The sequence below is a fragment of the Pollachius pollachius genome (assembly GCF_949987615.1).
Source record: "Pollachius pollachius genome assembly, chromosome: 13".
Taxonomy (NCBI): Eukaryota; Metazoa; Chordata; class Actinopteri; order Gadiformes; family Gadidae; genus Pollachius; species Pollachius pollachius.
Window position 1 is genome coordinate 13,019,629 of NC_136946.1, and position 20,499 is coordinate 13,040,127.

Consider the following 20,499-nt stretch of genomic DNA (forward strand, 5'->3'; position numbering starts at 1 on the left):
GAAGACATTTACAAACTGCATGGTAGAAGAGATGAAGGAAAGAGTAGACACCAGACAAAGTGAACAAGCTGCTCCACACCCATAAGTCATTGAACAAGTAATATTTAAATGATAACGAATACAAAGATTGTCATGCACACACACACACACACAAACGCACAGTGACAGACACACAAAAACACTAACACACACAGACGCACCACATAAATTAAAACAATTATCATCGTTCTGTTTGGTGTTTCAATGAAAGAACCGCCTTTGGAATTTGTTACAAATAATACATGTGACAGTTTTAACACAACATGTCTCCCCAAGATAGAGAGGAAAAAAATAAAGTTAAAGACAGATTTATACAGAACTAAGTACAATACACCAGGCTGGACAGAGTGATGAAACACTCCACGGTGACCCAATTGGCAAGTGCAAGATAAAATAAAAGCAGAAACATACAAACTGTTGAGCCCAAGTTTGGGAAAGAGAAAGAGAGAGCGGGAAACCAAAGTAGAACGAATACAAAGTCTGAAAGCTGCACTAACATCCAAAACAGATGGTGGCCGAAAGAGAGCACGCCGCCCTCCAGCTCGCCCCCCACCTTACCCCACCAAGAACATCCGCCCCTCCTCTTCTTTCCACCAGAAACACTTGTTAACTTCATTGGTTTTGTGAAGAACCAAGCGGAACTCTTAAGTGGATACGAACACAGCCACAGTTGCATTCTATCCAGGATCAAATTACATACATATTACATCAGTACAAAGACTGCGACAGATCCAGGGTCCCCCACACTTGTAGTAGAACGACAGACACGACAGTGAAACTGATGTATCTAACAGCCAAGAGAGGCCACCTATCCTTCTTCATGGACTGCTGTAACGTATAGGGGTCTCTTGACCTAGTTGGCGGTCCTCATCTCGCTTTAGTGTTTGCCCATTCAGCATATGTTACTCATCCGTGTGCTCTTAGGAAGCAGCTTTGAAACCAGCCCTACGATGCTAGCAGTGTGGCACAAGCATTTATCCCAGCCACTTACATGCGTAGGAGCCAAAGTGCTTATGACTCACTTCAACATTGGTCAATGAGCACACAGCAGAGTGATCATCTCCCAGCAGTCTCAATACCACAGCCTCGTGTCCGGAAGGTGTTCCTTTGTGAACAAGAACAGCCATTGGCGCCGGAGAAGGAAAGCCCAAACGACTGTGGAAATTGTATTTTACAAGCCAGAAGTCAGAAGCCAGTAGACGGTGGAAAGCATAGTATTTCTGGAAAAGCAATCAGTGACTGACCGACTCACTGTTAACAACTGCCAGCTTTCCTACAGGACAACTCATTCACCAGTAGAGAGTCAGCCTCTCCATGTTCACCAAGGTCTTCATATTTCCCCACATAGGTGCAAGGCACCAATCAAAATATTCCTATTCTTTATCCAAAAAGGGTTTTGACCAGGTTGTGGGAATTTGTGTTTGTGTGTGTCTGTGTGTGTATGTTTATGTGTGTGTATGCGCACATGTTTGCATGTTCACGTAGATTAATTATTTGTGTGTGTTGGTCTGTGTCTGTTTGTGCGTACCAGCTTCCACAAATGTGTTTGTGTTTGCGTGTATGTGTGTGTGTGTGTGTGTGTATGTGTGTGTGTGTGTGTCTGTGTGTGTGATTGCACAGGCACTTATATGTGTGTGTGTGCAGGCTTTGCTGTTTGTTTGCACACACATTTGTGTGTGTGTGTGTGTATATGTACCTACACGTGTTTGTTTGGGTACAATTGTGTGTGTGTGTGTGTGTGTGTGTGTGCGTGCGCGCGTGTGTGTGTACGTGAGTGTGTGTGTGCATGCAGGTGTGTGTGTCCAGTGTGTACTCACTCAGTGGGCTGCAGCAGAGAGGCCTTGCCGAGCCTCAGGATGACGGGCCCACGTGGGTTACGGATCTTTTTGATGTCCGTGCTCCTCAGCAGGGAAAAGCTCCGCACCAGATTGAAACCTGACCATCAAAGGGCATCTGTGAGCAACCCGGGGAACACATACACTGCTGGTGCTGCATGTGTATGTGTGTGTGTGTGTGTGTGTGTGTAGTTGTGTTGTGGTTTACCTGTGATATTGTGTCTGGCGGCCTGCGGAAACTTCCACTCCTCTACTTGTACAGACGGGCATTGTGTGTCTGGAGGGGGAGAGAGGGAGAGAGAGAGAGAGAGAGAGAGAGAGAGAGAGAGAGAGAGAGAGAGAGAGAGAGCGAGAGAGAGAGAGAGAGAGAGAGAGAGAGAGAGAGAGAGAGACGGGAGGGAGAGAGAGATGGGAGAGAGAGTATGATAAGTTGCAGGGTAACAAAAAAAGTCATCCGGCCTGGGAAACCATCAATCAAGCGTCTCAACTATTTATGAGATGTCAGGTGGACCACAGCACCCTAGGGTGAAGCCAGCTGAATTTCAAAATGCTACACCCCTCTCACAGCCAGTCCTGTGGAGAGAGATCCGGGCAGGGCGTGCTTGTCTGTCTTGCGTGCGTCTCTGTGTGTATAAACCTTGCATGCAGGAGTGAGGGCAGGAGAGCTAGAGAGAGTGAGCTAGAGAGCGAGCTAGAGGGAGCGAGCTAGAGAGATAGAGAACGAGAGAGCGAGCTAGAGAGCTAGAGAACGAGAGAGCAAGAGAGCGAGAGAGAGAGAAACGTCCAAGCTCCATCCCATCCATTGGAGAGAAATCAACTTAATATAAAAGGGAAAGGAGAGAAAGAGAGAAAGAGAGAGAGAGGGAAGGAGCGAGAGAGAGAGAAGAGAGAATCAAGGGAGGGAAGAAGGGAACTGAAGAAAAAAAAGTTGTATGAACAAGTGAAGAAAGAGACAGAAGATAAGAGGTGTGGTAGAGATAAGGAGAGAGAGGCCAGAGGGAGATAAAGAGTAGAAAATAGGGTGTACAGTGTACTGTTTTTTATCATTCTGTCGCCGGGTGTCACAGAGTGTATTTGTGATGGACATGTCCCCCTCGTCCCCACACCCCGCCCCGCCCCAGCCCAGCCCGCCCCAGCACATGAGGGGAGGCTAGGGGAGGAGGAAAGGGTTGCTTGTCAGTCGGGCGGTTTGATCGGTGGTGGGATGGAGTTGTGTGAAATGTGTCGTGGTGGGGAGACAGACAGGAGGGCAAGGCAGACAGATATTGATCTCCGAGGGGCCCGGGGCCCTCTGACTCCTGGGCCAAGATGCGATGTGTCTTGCTTACATTTTTCAAACCCAAACAAACATTTTTCATCACTCGAGGACTAAAACTATACGGATGGGATGTTTGCCTTCTCCTTCCACATTGATGCCCATGTGAAATCTTCTTCTGAGCAGAGCAGAGGTCAGGTTTCTTTCTGAGAAAGAACATCCAATGATTGCAGATCTAATGACTAGGCAAAACCATGGGTCACCGAGCTAACCTTGCTTCCAAGGATGCTTGAGAGTGTGTGTGTGTGTGTGTGTGTGTGTGTGTGTGTGTGTGTGTGTGTGCGTGCGTGCGTGCGTGCGTGCGTGCGCGCACACCCACACACACACGCACAGACAGCACTTCCATGGGTCAGGGACATACTTTTTGAAGTCAGAAGGAAGTATCTACTCACGTAAAACAATATGGATGGAGCCTAGACCCCCAGCCTTTGATTCCTCTAACGTCATTCATTCTTGTTTTATTTATTGGTATTGTCGACAGGATGACTGTGTGTGTGTGTGTGTGTGTGTGTGTGTGTGTGTGTGTGTGTGTGTGTGTGTGTGTGTGTACGTGCGTGCAAATGTGCGTGCGTGCGTGCTTGATTGTTGTTAAATCTAGGTTTTTCTCGATTTTTATCTAAATCTAACTGTTAATCGAACAGTTCAAATGTAAATAATGGTAACTAAATGTTCAACTGAAATGAGCTGAGACACTGCATAGAAAAAGTTCTTCACTTGAATATAGGTCTCTTAGTGTGTCTGGAAACCTTTAACACCGATTCTCATACCCTTCCAAGCTGACTATTGGCATCAGAGCAAAGCGGTGGGACGTATGGTTATGATCTAAATCAATATCAGGCAGTATCACTCTATCCCCCATTGACAACTAGAGGTCGGATTTCAATCATACTGTTTAGAGGCCCACAATAGAGGAGCAATGGTGGTTGATGCTTTTCACAAAGTCGACAAGAGAACAAAGTTTGACTAATGCGTTCCCCTATTCAATCCCCTATGAAAGGAAAGTGCAGAGTTGAAGACAAGTTGGATTAGCTTCTTGGTCTCCAAATTATCAGCGTTGATGCGTCATCCCATGACCATCACATCCTTGCTTAATGATCAGTTAAGTTAGTTAACTAGCTGCACAGGCTACAGCACAGTCTATTCCCTGTGTTTTGATCTGGATCGCTTTTGTTCTTAAGTCACGAGCCACCAGGGTGGGAGAGACGGTAATCAGAAAGGAGGCTTGAGGATGGAAGACGGCGAGCATGACATACAAATGTGAAGACGTTAAAAAATGTATGATTTCTTTAACGGAATGGACCAAAGGGGATGCTGGGGGAAGTTTCAAAAACACGTTTGGAAGGAGAAGGGGTATCCTTTGCTCCACTCTGTCCGACACTATCACTTTATCACTCTCTCTCTCTTACTCACACACACACACACACACACACACACACACACACACACACACACACACAGCACTTCCATGGGTCAGGGACATACTTTTTAAAGTCAGAAGGAAGTATCTACTAACGTAAAACAATATTGATCCCCAGCCTTTGATTCCTCTAACGTCATTCATTCTTGTTTTATTTATTGGTGTTGTCGGCAGGATGTCTGTCTTGCCTCCATCTCACCACGAGCACAATGAGCTTTTGTTTCTGCAGCTCTCAGTACAAACATCCTGTGCATTGCTTCTTGCAGACTAGTTAATTCAAGGCAAAGTCTAGTTTCTTTCAAAAAGCCTATCTATCACGGTTACGGCATTCAAGGGAACCGCAATCCAGTGCCATATTAATCTGATATCCGAAAGCCCTCAAATGACCACTAAATTCCCGTGGAAAAAGCGAGGAACCTTGAGAAGGAAACCATAATGGTCCCTCAGAGTCAGCTGGGAATGTAACCTTAACTGTAATGTTGGGTTCATTTTTCCATAGCTTTGTTTTGTCCTTTGGCAACCGAAGCAAACTAATCGTAATTTTGCACCCCACATCGGTACATATACTCATGTCTGGCTGATTCAATACATTTTTTGTCTTCCTCTCAGAAGAAGCAGCTTCTCTCATGTCTTGTCACGAAAGCGAACATGTCCCAACATGTCAAGTCTGTTCCCCAGCATCTTCAATAAGCGTGGCGCGAGGCTCTGAGACGCTACCACGGACAAAAGGAGAATATTTGTTTTTCCGTCTACGCAGTCTGTGGCCTAGGCAAACACGCTGGCGGCTGACACGTTGCAGAACTTGAACTCATTCCTGCTCACGCTGTGATCAAATAGAGGCATTTGCTTGTTGACAAGCTAATTAGCACAAAGTCTGCCTGCCGCAACGGGACTCCGCCAGTGGCGGCGTGTAGCTGTAAAGAGATTGGATGGTCTTGGCTTGGAGTTCACTTCCTCTTTGATGGGCTGCGTTTGTGCCTTGCCAAAACAGGTAATGATACGGCACTGCCAGCCCCGAGGCAGACTGCTGGGTGCGCACCTTAGCGTTTTCCCAGCTTTTAGAGGAGGAAAAAATATAAACTGCAGGAAATTTTGAGGTCTTTAGCTAGGAGAAAACACCCTGCTTGCTAGTGAACCTCCACATCGAAAAATAAATATCCCATCACGTTTTAATTGGGAAAAACAGGTGTTTATTTAAATGTGCGTGCGTGCCTCGCAACTAATGTCCTGAATCCTGTAGCGAGGACATGATATAAATAAAATAAGTTCTAATGACTATGTCCACAGCTATGAAGCCATATCAAGAGGCCTATGATTATTGTCGGTTTAATTTTGATAGGGTTAGGCCATCTATAAGTCCAACTTAAGGAAGGAAATTTGCGACGGCAGGATTAGCCAATTAAAATACATCCAAATCTTTTTTGCAAAAATCTGATTCCCCTGTGCGATCTGGTGGAATAGTTTGAAACATACCAACAACCAAAAAAGGCATTATTGCATATCTGCAATTACCGGTTCATTACCTCATCATTTCACATGAAATGTTTCTCTAAACTGCAATTAGTTGTCTTACTCGTTCTCTTAGAAAACAAAAATACCCCTGGAGAGTTGAAATGTCTCTCAGCAAAGGGAACAATGAAGAATGTGACGTGGAAAATACAGCTCTTATTTTTGGAAATATTTATGGACTTTTTCCTCTATAACAATTCAGTCACGCACGTGACGTTATTCATCGACTTATTCCTCTTTGCCCAGGAACCATGTGACCGAAAAGTGCATATCAACAAATAGGTCTAAAGAAAAGTGTACCCTGGCTAGATTATTGCACTTAAGGGTGCCCGTTTCCCTTATAGCAACACAAAGTGTGTCTAAAGAGGGACATTTTGCTCAAACTTCGGATGCATTAGAAATCAATGGCCTTGTAGATGTTTCTGTTGCAGCACAGTGTTGATAGAGTCCATCCGTTGATCAGAGAACTTCCATTAGAGGAAGAAGTTCCTGCTGCTACATTGCAGAAACCTCTTTCCGGTGGCTCCGCTGATGCATATGACAGACGTTCAGAGTGGAAAAGAAAGCATAGTACATCGAGGACAAAAGAAGAAATTACGATGATGATGAAAATCAAGGAGTAGAAGCTGTGAAAGGGATCGAAACAAGATTTTAGATTGCTAAGCAAGAGAGAGAACGAGAGCGAGGTAGAAAGACCGACAGACAGACAGACAGACAGACAGACAGACAGACAGACAGACAGACAGGAAGACAGAAAGACAAGAGAGAGACAGAGAAATAGATAAGGGAAAGGAGGTAGAGGGAAAACATTCCAGACACACGGTTAGCCGAGAGAAGTGGAACAACATTAAACCATACTTTGGCAGGATGAGCTCACTCATTTTTGGCTTGGAGGCCTCTTGTCTGCTTGGATCCACACGGACGCGCACAGACACATACACACCTAATGCTGTGGGATGAGATGTGTGGAAGCTAAAGACATTGAAGCTTACCTCATACCTGCTTGTGTGTGTGTGTGTGTGTGTGTGTGTGTGTGCGTGTGTATGTGTGTGTGTGTGTGTGTGTGCGCATGCGCGTGTGCGTGTGCGTGTGCGTGTGTGTGTGTGTGTGTGTGTGTGTGTGTGTGTGTGTGTGTGTGTGTGCGCACGCTTGTGCCACGCCGCGCATTTGCTGTGACAAAGTCTTTTAGCTCCACTTGAGAAAACATTCTCCTCGCCCCAGTGGGGGGGAGGAAGGTGTCCCAGGTGGGAGGGAGGGGAGGGTGGTGGGGGGAGGGGGAGCAGTCAGTCTCTGCTGAGATGCTATGACAGAGGAGGCCCTCCCTCAGGAGGCACAGAAGCCCCCCATTCTAACACACACACACACACACACACACACACACACACACACACACACACACACACGCACACACACACATACATACACACACACACACACACACACACACACACACACACACACACATCCCCTGCCAATGTAGCGCCAATGTAGGAATGTGTGACAGGGAAAAATTCAAATAGAAGTTAAACCACCAGTCACCGGACTGCACATTCCTGCAAAGCTTGTGTTGCTCGATTGATCCTCACATACACAAGCTGTGCAATGTGAACACAGACACAGACACCGACACAGACACACAAACATACACACAGACACACACAAAGACATACACATAGACATAGAAACAGACAAAGACACACGCACAGACAGACAGAGACACACACACACCATCGCCTTGTGTATTTGCGCATACGCACACATAAACACAACCACAATAACAAAACACACTTGGATTGAAAGGGGATGATTAGGAGACGGGTGACAATCAACACAAACCATATGCCTCCGTCCCATAGCTCTACCCCAGCCTAACAGACCGCGGTCAGCCCCCCACACCACCACAACTAACCCACCAAGGCCTGGGCTTCAATTACTGCATGGCAGGCTGACCACGGCACTGCTGGGTTCAGCAAAGCCACTGGCCCGATGTGGCACAGAGAGCCTAGGCTAGTGGGGACATCACACAGAGTAGAGATAAAGACTTAAGCCACAGTGCCCCTAGTGGTGTATTTATCACCATCACTCAGTCAGTCAAAGCAAAACAACTTTTGCTTTGAGTGGCTTGTTTGAGCTGATTTGATTTTGGGTGATTTGAGGTTGCACCGGTTGGTAAATTTCAGCTGTTAAATAAAGAATGCATTGGGTGTTGTGTAACAAAAGTCTTGTTCGAAATACAAAGCCACACTGATTTAGATGGTGTGACATGTCTTGTTCTCTTGTTTTCTACCTTAGTCTCTTTTCATCCTCAAGAAAAGTATAAGGAAACAGAAAAAACATTGAACTTTCTGACAAGAAGACACGAAGCCCAAGAGCAAATCTGTATCCCCCCCCCCCCATTTTTCAATAACATCTATTGTTTTTTTATCGAAAATGTATGAATTCAATCAGGGAAGGGGCAGCGGTATAGCTCGCCTCAACAGAAAGCCTAGAGCAGCCTTTGAACCTTTTGGTTCAGAAAGTTCTTCCTCTCACCTTGCTCTGATGTCATCAGGTCACATGACCCAAGGGCGACAAACAGCACCGTCAGTGCACAGCGGAGGAACCCCATGGCTCACACCGTCGTGGAATGACACCTCGACGGCCTGCGGACGGACGGACGGACGGACGGTCTCACTGATGGACACACAGGCAGAAAAAGAGACGCAGAAGGACAAGTCATATGAATATACATCAGATAAATCAAATGCGTTGCATTTCATACATGTCCTCGCTTGGCAACTCAACAAATGATGCTCTCTGACAGCTGTGCATTGCACTTGACTACTGATGAGCCGTTGATGTGTGTTTATGAGCCGCTTCGGCGGTGGGGTGCGCTAATTATGAAGCATGACGTTGGGCTTTGTTACTGACATAGGAATCAAGCAGAATGTCCGTCTCATTACGGGGAGTTACTCTCTCTCGTCTGATCACAATCATTATCCTGTTTGTCTGGGTGGCCCTTTGACCGGACAGCTAGAATGTACACTATACTGCACACACACACAAACATGGGGTGAGAATCTCCTTGGGATATATATATATATATATATATATACATAAGGGCACAAACACACACACAGCACTTGCAAACTGTTCTGAACAGAAACGCACATCTATATATACACCTTTGGTGTGAGAGCAAAGTGAACAATAGCAGCAGCATAAGAAAACAAGAGGCTAGGCTCTCCGGCGGTGATTTAATATGCAGCGCTGGTTTCTGAAAAGTCCAACTGACAGCCTAAACACACAAACACATCTGGAGACTATTCCACTGTGGAGCCGTGCAGCTATGATGCACCAGATGCCTCCACGTAGCCCCGACGACATGCGCACGCACAAGCAGCGCCTGAAGCGTGCACCCACCCCCGTTGACTCACACACACACACACACACACACACACAAAAACACACCGGAATAATAATCGGCCTGTTTACGTATTCGTTTTTTCGTCCCCTGCAACTGTTCTCCTTTGAATGGTAGTCTTCCCAATGAACCCGTTACACCGTCCGAGCCCCGCCCCCCCGAAAAGCACGAAGACACGTGCAAGCACGGGAGCTCACATTTTTTCACAAGGCATCTCCATACCAAACGGGGAGTTGATTTATTCACAACATTTGCGAGGGCCCCATAACTCCAGCGTGTTTACAGGTACAGCAGAGGGGCCCCTCCAGGCAGGGTGGCCAAGCAGGCAGTCTGTGTCTCTGAGCACACACACACACACACACACACACACACACACACACACACACACACACACACACACACACACACAATCACAGCCACCAGCCAATCAACCAACAGACAGTCCACCCTTGGGATAGGAAGACTAGACAACTAGACTAACTGGGTGTGAAAGATGTCCGGTCCAGTGACAGGCTTAATGTAGCGCAGAGTGAATCATTCGCTAAAAAGAAGATTGACTTGGAAAGATTTGGAAATGCCCCGACGTTTCCTGCGGTGAATGATGAGGGATCCAATCAGGAGGTGTACTTTAGATATGGTTCATCATGAGGCAACTCATCTCTTTGAATGTTTTTAAAAAGTCTGTTTTGATGCTCAGTTCAATCGTGGTCTCGATGTTTATTCATCGGGAATATTTTGTATTAGTTTGTTGTTGAATGTTGAAGCAAGGGGAGAAAAAATGAGCTCAATGTATTTTAAATACAACTCATTGTGAATGGCCATTAATAATGCATTGTTCAGATGTGATTGCGTGTTTGGACGTGTCAAAAAACATTTGGGTGTGTTTGTGAGATAAAAATGCACCAGTTGAAGAAAAATAATACAATTCTCGCACCATCCCCCCCCCTCCCTCCCTTTCTCTTTATCTTTCCATCACTCACTCTCTCTCTCTCTCTCTCCCTCTCTCTCTCTCTCCCTCTCTCTCTCTCTCCCTTGATTAATCAGTGCTGAACACCGCGTTTGGGGGCGCTCTTTAAACCGCATCCATTACAGCGGGGCCCTTGGTGACACGCAATCAAGGGGGCAACAAGGAGGTTCAAGCCGACGCCGCGCGCCACTGTACACATAATGCATCACCGTCCCACCGAGCACAGGGCTAAAACAAAGCCCCAGCTCATTGTTATCCTCCGCTGGCTGCCATCCAAAACAATGTAATGGCCTTTCTATAGAGTGTGGGTGTGTGTGTTTGTGTGTGTGCTATTAAGGGTGTGTGTGTGCGTGTGTGTGTGCGTGTTTGCGTGCGTGCGTGCGTGCGTGCGTGCGTGCGTGCGTGCGTGTGTGTGTGTGTGTGTGTGTGTCTGCGTGTGCGGGCCTGCGTGCATGTCTGCGTGCATGTGTGTGTCTCTCTCCCACTTTCTCTTTTCCACGCTGGTCTCAACTCTCTCGGTCACCGTAGTAGCGTTGGCATCCGTCCTGCCTGGACACAGCTAATAAATGTGTTGTAGGTCCATCATGGTCTGGGCTAGGCTTGGCCAGGGGCCCCGTGCAGCAGAAAGCACTTACAAGAGTCTGAGTCACTGTCTGTAACGTCTACACATGGCCAACGCAGGGGGGGGGGGGGGGGAATGGAACAATGACCGACTTAATACCCTGCTGCCAGTTTGTGGTAAAAAAAAGAAACAGAAGAATTGCTACACTGACCGCTTGATTAACTAGTGATGACCTGGACTGACTCAAAACGGGGCCATTGCCGGGGTAAACATTTAAAATGACACCCACACATTACTGGGCCTGAGGGGTATTAATAGTGGCTCGTATTTGGAGGACAATGGATATCAAATGGCTAGACACATGGTCCTTCTGCCCTCAATGTGCACTGAATTTGATTTTTTTCGTATGATAGGGCCTTAGCAGAAAGACTAAGTGGTAAACTTTTGTACTGGCTCAGACCTTGGTAGTTTGCCCGTCCCATAATTTATGACACCCATTAAAGAAGGAATGGGAGCCCAAACTGTGTGTCTACAGAGACGAGAGAGAGGAGATAGTTCACTGAAAACAATAGCACTTTTCGGTTTACGGGAGGAGCGCTGTCCTGATTAGCAACGCCGACCATGATGGGGTTCGAATGGGCAGCCATTAAACATTGGCACCATTGTTTAACGAAGCTTTTAGAGTCTCTCTACACGATCCTTTTAACATTTTAATCAACGGTTAAAAAGTTTGTGAAAAAAAAAAAAGCCACTGAAAAAAAAGCTGTAACTTAGAGGTGGCAAGTGGTTCACTGCTACACCAGATGCCCATCTCTCCACTCAGGGCAGCAAGGGATTTGACAGAAAACTCTGCCCTAGAAACACCCACCCTCTTACTCCATCCCTTCAAACACGCACAAACAAGCCCACGCACACCCTATACACGCGCATATGACATCTGGAAGTGCACTTGAAGCTGGATCCTGTTGTGTGGGGTCATGACCTTTGCTGAACACTAGAGTGGAAGTCCTCATCCCCGCTCTTCAGGAACGTCCCCGAAGTCTGGCAATAGGAGGACAGATGGATGCAGCGGCACAGGGTGATGATTGCGTGAGGAGGATGTATAGGAGATGTGTAAGTGTGGGAGATGGACAGCTGGAGAGAGAGAGAGAGAGAGAGAGAGAGAGAGAGAGAGAGAGAGAGAGAGAGAGAGAGAGAGAGAGAGAGAGAGAGAGATTAGGCAAGGAGAAGGGTGCATGTGTTGTGTTTGTGTGTGTGTACGTGTCAAAAGAAGATTGCAAGAGAAGCATGTTCAACAGACCTACTGTGGTGCTAGCTGTATGGCTAAAGCTAGCGACCTGCTGGGCTGGCGCACACGGAATAGGCTGCCACACAATAGCAAGCGACTGTGAACGCGCTGTTGGTGATACACTCACTGCAAGCTTAGGTTTGTTCATATAATGATGCTCTTCACCATGTGTGGGATGGGGGGGGTAGTGGAAGAGACTACAATGGAAACAAATCATCTTGAAAGCCTAGGATGAGAATGCGGTGCCTGTGATGATGTAACGGCAGTATGAGAGCACAACTTAGACACGTAGCTACGGTGTTGTTTCAAAGGCACAAAACTGTGGTACTCAAGAACCGGCCTCATTGAGATGTAACTGCTTAACAGCAGTATTCTTAACAAGTTTTGTGCGAAAGGTAATGGTGGTGCTCTGAGGGGATTTGAGCTAGAGCTGAGTGCCATGGTAACGAGCGGCCTCAGATGGTTTGCACCTGTATGTTTGACTCCAAACATGACTATGCTCAGCTGGCGGTTGAACAGCTCAGCTCAGTCTGGAAAACACACAGTCACATAAATCAAAGTGGTTTTGACTATGGAAAAAAGGAACATAAATGGCCCCTCTGTCATGATACCCAATACAGCATAGTTCTCTTGTGAATTAACTTGAGAGAGAAGCAGCTGAAGCAGTAAAAGAAAACATGTGGGAAGAAAAAATAAACTTGGGATTGTTGTTGGAATGGTTGACCAATCGGAGCCAGAGGTTGAGGAATTGGTGGGCAGAGAATATTGACCAATCATAACTAGTTCACAGAGAAGGCTGGTGCTGGGGTTATCGCAGGCCATGAACTGCCAGAAGATCCCAAACCCTCCATCGTTCCTCCTTTGATTTCAACTGAGGATAAGGTCTAGCAGAGTGCTTACAGTCTGAAGAGATAGAGAGATAGTTGGAGAAAGAGACAGAGGGTGAGAAAGAGAGCGAGAGGGTTAGCAAGACAGAGTGAGAGGGTCGAGGGAGTGAACGCTTGAGCAACGAGCAGAGAGAAAGAGGTTGAGAGGGGTGGGCAAGAGAGGATGAGCAACAGAAAGAGCAAGAGCAAGAGAGAGAGTGAGCAAGAATGACAGAGAGAGAGAGAGAGAGAGAGAGAAATAGAGCGCTAGAGTGAGAGAGGAATCAGAGGATATCATCTGTGCGTCCTGTGCATTCCAGTGCACTCTGCGTTAGTACGGAGGGAGCAGCCAGGTTAGGAGGCGTTGAAGGCCTGTTTGAACAGGGTAAAAATGTGAGCCTAATGAACAAAAGTAACTAAAGATGCCCCCTGGCTAAAACAAGTCAGATATCCATTGACCTGGATCCCAGGAAATCTGCAGAGCGACAGGGAGTCAGTGTCTTAAGTTAACCTCAGCATAATGAAGAAAGAGCTATGGCGGAGAAGCAGGCCTTTATCCTTATCAAGAGCTTGAGAAACATGATCAGAGAGAATGGAGAAAAGCTGCACAAAATGAGCTGCATAACATAAGTTTCCTTAGAAATACCGGATTTTCGAGGGTTCTCTTCGGACCTTTCACTCCTTGAGTTGTGCTTATCAAGCTACTTGGCCCATTGCCTGGGCTTTGTTGATATCAGAGTAAACGCTCCCAGCAAGGAAACTGCCCTCTGGTTTGGTTTTCTATAGCTTTACTCCCTCCCTCTTTCTCTCTCTCTCTCTCGCTCTCTCTCGCTCTCTTTCCCTGTTTTTCTTTAATGAAAGTGTGCTGTTGCAACTACTAAACAGAACAGCAGGAGAAAGGGGTTATAGCTAAGTTAATTCTTTGCAGGCCCGCACCCCTCTCAAGCCCATAGTAGGCCTACATGGCTGCAGGCTGAGGATTGCATTAAAAGCAAAGAGGAGGAAAAGCGGTTTCAGTCAAGTAAAAGCGAAATAGATATTGCAAAGCTACTCCATCTCGTCTGGAAAATCAGGTGAACTGTCTGCACACTGAATAGCCGGATGCATCCAAGTGTTTTGCAGACTTCAAACGCCACAGCAGCGACCTCAAATCAGCGTACGCTGTCTTTTTTTGGCTGGTTTCCGCCGCACACAAGAATGCACACTGGGCGAACATGTGTGATGGTTCAGCTGATGAAGCGAGCAGATGCGAGGCTGGCCAAGTCTGGAAAACGCATTTGCTCAAATGTCTTCCCAAAGTATGGGCCTATGAGTTCGGGAAAGGAGTTATCAAACTTGGACGCAGGTATCTCATTGTCAATCACTCAAGTGTAAGAATTAACAACGTAAGCCAACGCACCATTCAATTCCATGCAGGCCTAATGTCTACGATCGTGTTGCATATTTCTTTCCAGGGAGCTACACAAGCCTTCGAAAAGCAATCCCAAAGTTCAACTTCAAACTGTTGAGCGCTGCAATCGCATCACCGATCACGTCTGCAGATTGTTTCCCAGCCTAAAGCAATGCACTTTTTTCCAAAACCCTCAAACATTGTTTTTAATTATCACTTATCTGCGCAGCCAATACAAAAACCCATACCTTCAGCTATTTATATATCCGCAGTTACGAAGACATGAATCCAAAAAAAAAGTATATCCCAGACGTGGAGTTGAGATCGTTGACCGCGTTTTCAAATAGGTATTCCACGATGCGTTCCTTGACTTTTTCGCCCCTTAGTCTTCCTCCTGTGAGAAGAAAGAAGACACAAAGTTACTTCTATGCTGTCCGTCCGCCGTCCAACTTCTCCCCTCCCCTCTCCTCCCTCCCTCTCACTGTTCCGAAAAGCAAGAGTTTGGAAAGTAATTCTCTCTACCATCCATCCGTACCGTTGCTCTCCCTCTCTCTCTCTCTCTCTCTCTGTTTCTTTTTTTTGTTCCATTGGGAGACCCTCCAGTTATTCGTGTGATGACATCAACCGGTCCATTGGTGGAAAATGATACGCAGGCATCTCTCCAGCATAGCGTTTTATTCCAGGTTTCATATACTATTTCCTCCCCGCAAAATAACCTACCTCCTCCTTATTCCGTTTTTTTTAAGAATAAACTGAAGTCCCATCTTTTTGCAAGACCAAACTAAGCATCAAAGTAATAAGCCCAGTGGCTTAACAATAAAAACATATTTTTGGAATAAGCGGTTTGAATTACTGTCAAATTTTAACAGATTTTCTGTGAGTGGCAGTTCAATCAAAAGCTTTCACATCGTTGTAGCTCTCTGGTTTATTACAGCCAGTTTATAAGCTCTCTTTAAGTGTGCTTATTCAGAAACACTTAACTTAAAAGCCACATAAATGTAACGTTTCTTTCAGTAAAAAAATAATTCTTGAGGCAAATAACTATCATCCTGGCATTTGATTTATTCGCAGCTCTCCCTCTGAATGGGGGACGTATAGGAAAACAAGGAAATGAGCACTTGTAACAATAATAAATTCCTCTCTTGCATTGTATCTTAATAAAGTAATACTTAGCTTATTGTGTCTCCAAGGGCTGTAAATCAGCTACAAACAAGATATGTTGAAAGCCAACTAGGCCTTCACAACAAATTGGCAGCAGTACAGAACTGGCCCTCCACAATGGCCCCCATGCGTAGACTAATGGGACACAAACCAAGGGACAAAATATGTAAAAATGATCACTTTATCTCCAGAAATAACAAATACAATCGAGAAGGGCTTCTTTCATGCACTCCGTGCAATAATCCCCCTGGAGATGGAGTCTACAGTTAATGTAAGATTACTGCAGCAAAAAGGATGCATGGGTATGGACAACACACAACGAAGAATATATTTCAAAGAAAAAGAGCCGACATTATGGTAACGGTGAATTAGTGACATGGTAATGACCATACGTACCATCCTGTGTCATTAGGCCTAATTTAAGACCGGACGTCTCTTGTGACATGGGAATAAGTCAGCCCCCTTTATAGAGGGCTATTAAGTAGGGTGTCCTCTCCATAACTACATGGTGGCCAGGGAACATAAGCGCTTCAACATCGATAGCAATTCACATCGTCCTTCGACGCATGAGGGCTGACCAGTGTGGGGTCCTTCAAATCTAAAGGACTACCTCTTATGGATACCGCATGCTATGAGTTGGAGTATTCACTCGATGCCTGGATAAGTGGTCGGGGTAGCTATGGGCTAAATGTAGTAATATGAAGCATAGAAGAAGAAAAACAAGAGACAGCTGAGTGAGTTTAGTATGACGTGGGTTGGTGTCTTGAACAACTCGGCGTGTTGTTATAGCGGCATGAATGAGTGTTAACTCAAAACTGATAAGGCTGTTTGATAACACTAATTAATTACTCATAATGCTCATGTTATTGGCGTGTAGAAACAGGAATACTCCATGTGGGCCTTGATTTAAGCTAATGACACGAATCAATGGCACAGCTAAAGAAGGCCACTTTTGAAACATAAACCAATTTTATTGTAAAGTTGGATAAATTATAGTAATAGTTAAGTAGTTCTTAATGCTTGAACGTACTTTTTCTTTTTTGTTGACTTTTTTTTTTACTATTTTGTGTTTAATGATATATAATAAGCGGGTTAACAAGTACCTTTGACAGCCTTTTTGAAACCCGTAGGTCAATGAAATTCACAGATGTCCAAATCTAGCAGTGCTACGATTTATAACAATCGCTCCTGTGACCTTCCTCCACCTCATGTCTGACATTAGACGTGAGGTCATGAAGTGTGGAAGATCCCCTGAATACATAAAACAAGATGTGTCTTATTACATTACAAGAAACAATCTCATCTTGTACACTTGGAAGCCAAGCTAGATCAAATAAAACCATTTTTATGATCCTACATAGTTAAAATGTACAGTGACATCATAACAAGCTGAACCACTTCGGGCGATGAACAGTCTCCGTGGAGAGAAAGATCAATCTGTATTTTGTAAGTTGGGGAGCCAACCTGTGTGTGTGTGTGTGTGTGTGTGTGTGTGTGTGTGTGTGTGTGTGTGTGTGTGTGTGTTTGGCGTTTGTGTGTGCGCATGAGTGCTTTTGTGTGTGCATCAGAGTACACCAGGCACAAAAAGGAAGGAATTGACATAGAAATCAGAGCTAATTCCGAAGGTCTCTCTGTATAATAGATGAGAGGACACCGTTTTCCCCAGGCCCATCTCGAGAGAGAGCTATATGAGAATCTCTCCCCCTCTCTCTCTCTCTCTCTCTCTCTCTCTCTCTCTCTCTCTCTCTCTCTCTCTCTCTCTCTCTCTCTCTCTCTGTAAACACTGCATCTCAGAACACAAAATCTGTGTTAATGCCTCAGCTCACATGATTACCAACCATCCCCTGTTTCTGTCCATGGAGAGTGGATTTCAATGGCAGCGTTACAGAGGTTCAAACACGTAATTCCGTCACATATAAATAAAAAAATAAATGTAACATGATAAAAGGGAATAATTGCTCAATTTGAAAACGTCTGCCTTATTTGATAAGCACTTAAGAGTATAAGCACCCTCTCTGACATTCTGAATGTGTTTTTTAAAGGATCAGGATTAGTCTGTACACATTGGTCCCAATGTGCTACATTTCAAATAGATTTGAGCTTAAAATGACGTGGACAAATCGGTTGTCAATGCTGATCAATAATGATATCGATAAGGTCAGTCATAAAATTGGCCCATTGAAATGTTACCATTGTTTGTGTGTGTGTGTGTGTGTGTGTGTGTGTGTGTGTGTGTGTGTGTGTGTGTGTGTGTGTGTGTGTGTGTGTGTGTGTGTGTGTGTTTGGCGTGTGCATGTGGGTGGTGTATGTGTCTTGGTCAGTGTGTGTGAGTGCTGCAGAGCGAGGTGGAGGGTCTGGGTCCCAGCCCTCTGCAGGGAGTAGCGTCTCTGAGAAAACAGAAACAATGAGCGGGGTCATCCCTCTCAAGTTGTGAAAACACACAATCTAGTGGTATTCCCCTCACAGAAGGGAATACCACCCCCATTGGAGTCTTCTCTTAACGAATGTAGCTGTTTGAGCAACACCCTCCGATGAGCATTGAGAGGAAACATTTACTATAACAGATAGACTTCTGATAGACAGTTGGGGGGAGGGTTGTACAGATGGACTTCATATACCTCTCCACAACGACCCTGCCTTTTTCCTCTTCATACCTCTATCACTTTAAATTTTCCCAGGTCATCTGCTGGTCCCCTGTGCCGTTGATACAAGAAGTATACTCTCTCTCTCTCTCTCTCCCTCTCCCTCTCTCTCTCTCTCTCTCTCTCACTCTCTCTCTCTCTCTCTCCGTCTGTCCATCTCCTCTGTCTCTCCCCCCCCTCTCTGCCTCCCACCCTCTCTCTCTCTCCCCCTCAGTAGCTGCGTGAGGCGCAGGCGGTGGATGGGTCCTGGCAGTGTCTTTATTGGCTCGGTTATTCCACTGCATGCTCCCCTGCTCCCCTAAGAGGATGAGGGATGGGACGGGCGAACAGAGGGGGCAGCCAGGGGGGTGGGGGTTGGGGGGGGGGGAGTGTGTGTGTGTGTGTGTGGGGGGGGGGGGCAGGTCAATGAAAAATGCTGGGGTGTGGAGAGAAAGGGGATGGTGATGGAGCACTCTTCTTCTTCTTCTCCTCCTCCTTTACTTCCTCCAACTTCTTCTTCTTCTTCTTCTTCTTCTTCTCCTTCTTCTTCTTCTTCTTCTTCTTCTCTCCCACTCCTTCTTCTTCTCCCTCTTTTACTCCACCTCCCTCTTCTTCTCCCTCTCTTTCTGCTTCTTAATCTTCTCCTCTTCCTTCTTTTACGCTCTCCTCCTTCTTCCATCTTAACTTGGGACTTAAAAGGTTTGACCTCCCTGATGTCATGTCAGAAGCCAGCGGAACTTCACTTCACTTCGGTGCACATACATGCCCAATGCGCACTCCCTCCACGCACTCACACACGCACGCACACACTGACACCGTCGCATGACACACGTCCTAATGCCATGGGCAGCGACGTCCCACGGGTGACGTCTTTACCCAACCAGCTCTCCCCGGGTTGATCATCCCCCTCCCCACCCCATCTTCATCCCCCTCCCCCCAACTCCCAGCCACTCTTCCATGCAGAATTCCATTTCAAGGCTGAGTGCGGACATCAACCAGTCAATCAATACGGACGGAGAGATACCGCCGCACATTCACAGCAGGTTGGGAGGTTTGGACTAGGGAGGGAATCACACGCTATCGCCCTCTCTCCAACAAACTCGGTGTGAGGGAAATGTTGTTTGACAATAGCTAAAAGTCTAGGTACACCGGCAGGGCGCTGGGGTAAATTGCAGACAGGACGTTTCTTAATGCCAGGGCTCAGCTGACCGACAGTGTGACTGAGAGCGTAGGCTGTAGTTCCATGAATTTCATGGGTTTATGTGTTAGTATAAGTGTGCTACCATTTTGTGGCACACACATATCTGTGTGTGTGTGTGTGTGTATGTGTATGTGTGTGAGTTTGTTTGTGCTTGTGGGTGTTTGTGTTTTACCTACTTTGTGCTTGTGTGTGTGTGTTGGTATTGGTGTTGGTCTATGTGTGTGTGTGTGTGTGTGTGTCTGCGCACATGAAAGTGTGCACATGTGTGGGTCTCAGCGTGTGATGCAGCATGTGTGTGTGTGTTTGTGTCAGCATGTGCTTGTATATGTGTGTGTGTGTGTGTGTGTGTTTGTGTCAGCGCGTGTATGTGTTAGCTTGTTTGTGTGTGTGTGTGTTTGCGCCTGCCAGCAGGTGTTCGGGTATCAGTGTGTAGCTTTGCAGTTTGCTGGTCTCGGTTATTGCTGCAGTCAGCCATGGAATAAAGCCTAGCGACTGGGGAGCAGTGGACTGATATATCCCTCTACCTGCTGCTGCAACCGGCTCCTCAGACTTCCCTTCCAGCTTGACCCCACACGGGGCCCCGCATCACATTTAACGGTAGAGAGGCGCCGTGGCGATACATTAACCCAAGTCTAATTTGCTTGTCGTGACAATGCAGGAAGGGACAAGATAGGGCGCAATAAACAGAAGGAATGGGGATACATAAACTGGGGACCGAGCCCCGAAAAAACACATTAAAAACAACAGCAACAACAGGAAAATAAAGCGGGGAAGGGAGGTGAAATCGACAGCGGCCGTTGGAAGTAAAGCTATAATCCGAAGGCGGGCTTTTAAGGCTTGTGGAGCCGACGTGGCCAACTGACACATATTTCAACGACAGTACGTTTTCAACTCTCGCTGTCTCTCTGTCTCCCGCTCTTCCCCT

At 46.3% G+C, this 20,499-nt stretch overlaps 1 protein-coding gene across 1 annotated transcript in view; it reads right to left on the bottom strand.

Moving 5' to 3' along the window:
* col16a1 (collagen, type XVI, alpha 1) overlaps positions 1 to 15,042 on the bottom strand; it is a 69,607-nt gene extending 54,565 nt beyond the window's left edge. The window contains 4 exon segments of the mRNA XM_079749078.1: positions 1,857 to 1,974; positions 2,083 to 2,151; positions 8,648 to 8,788; positions 14,840 to 15,042. Coding sequence (XP_079605204.1) covers positions 1,857 to 1,974; positions 2,083 to 2,151; positions 8,648 to 8,723 — 263 coding nt within the window. The 5' untranslated portion in view covers positions 8,724 to 8,788; positions 14,840 to 15,042.
* Positions 15,043 to 20,499: the final 5,457 nt, after the last annotated feature.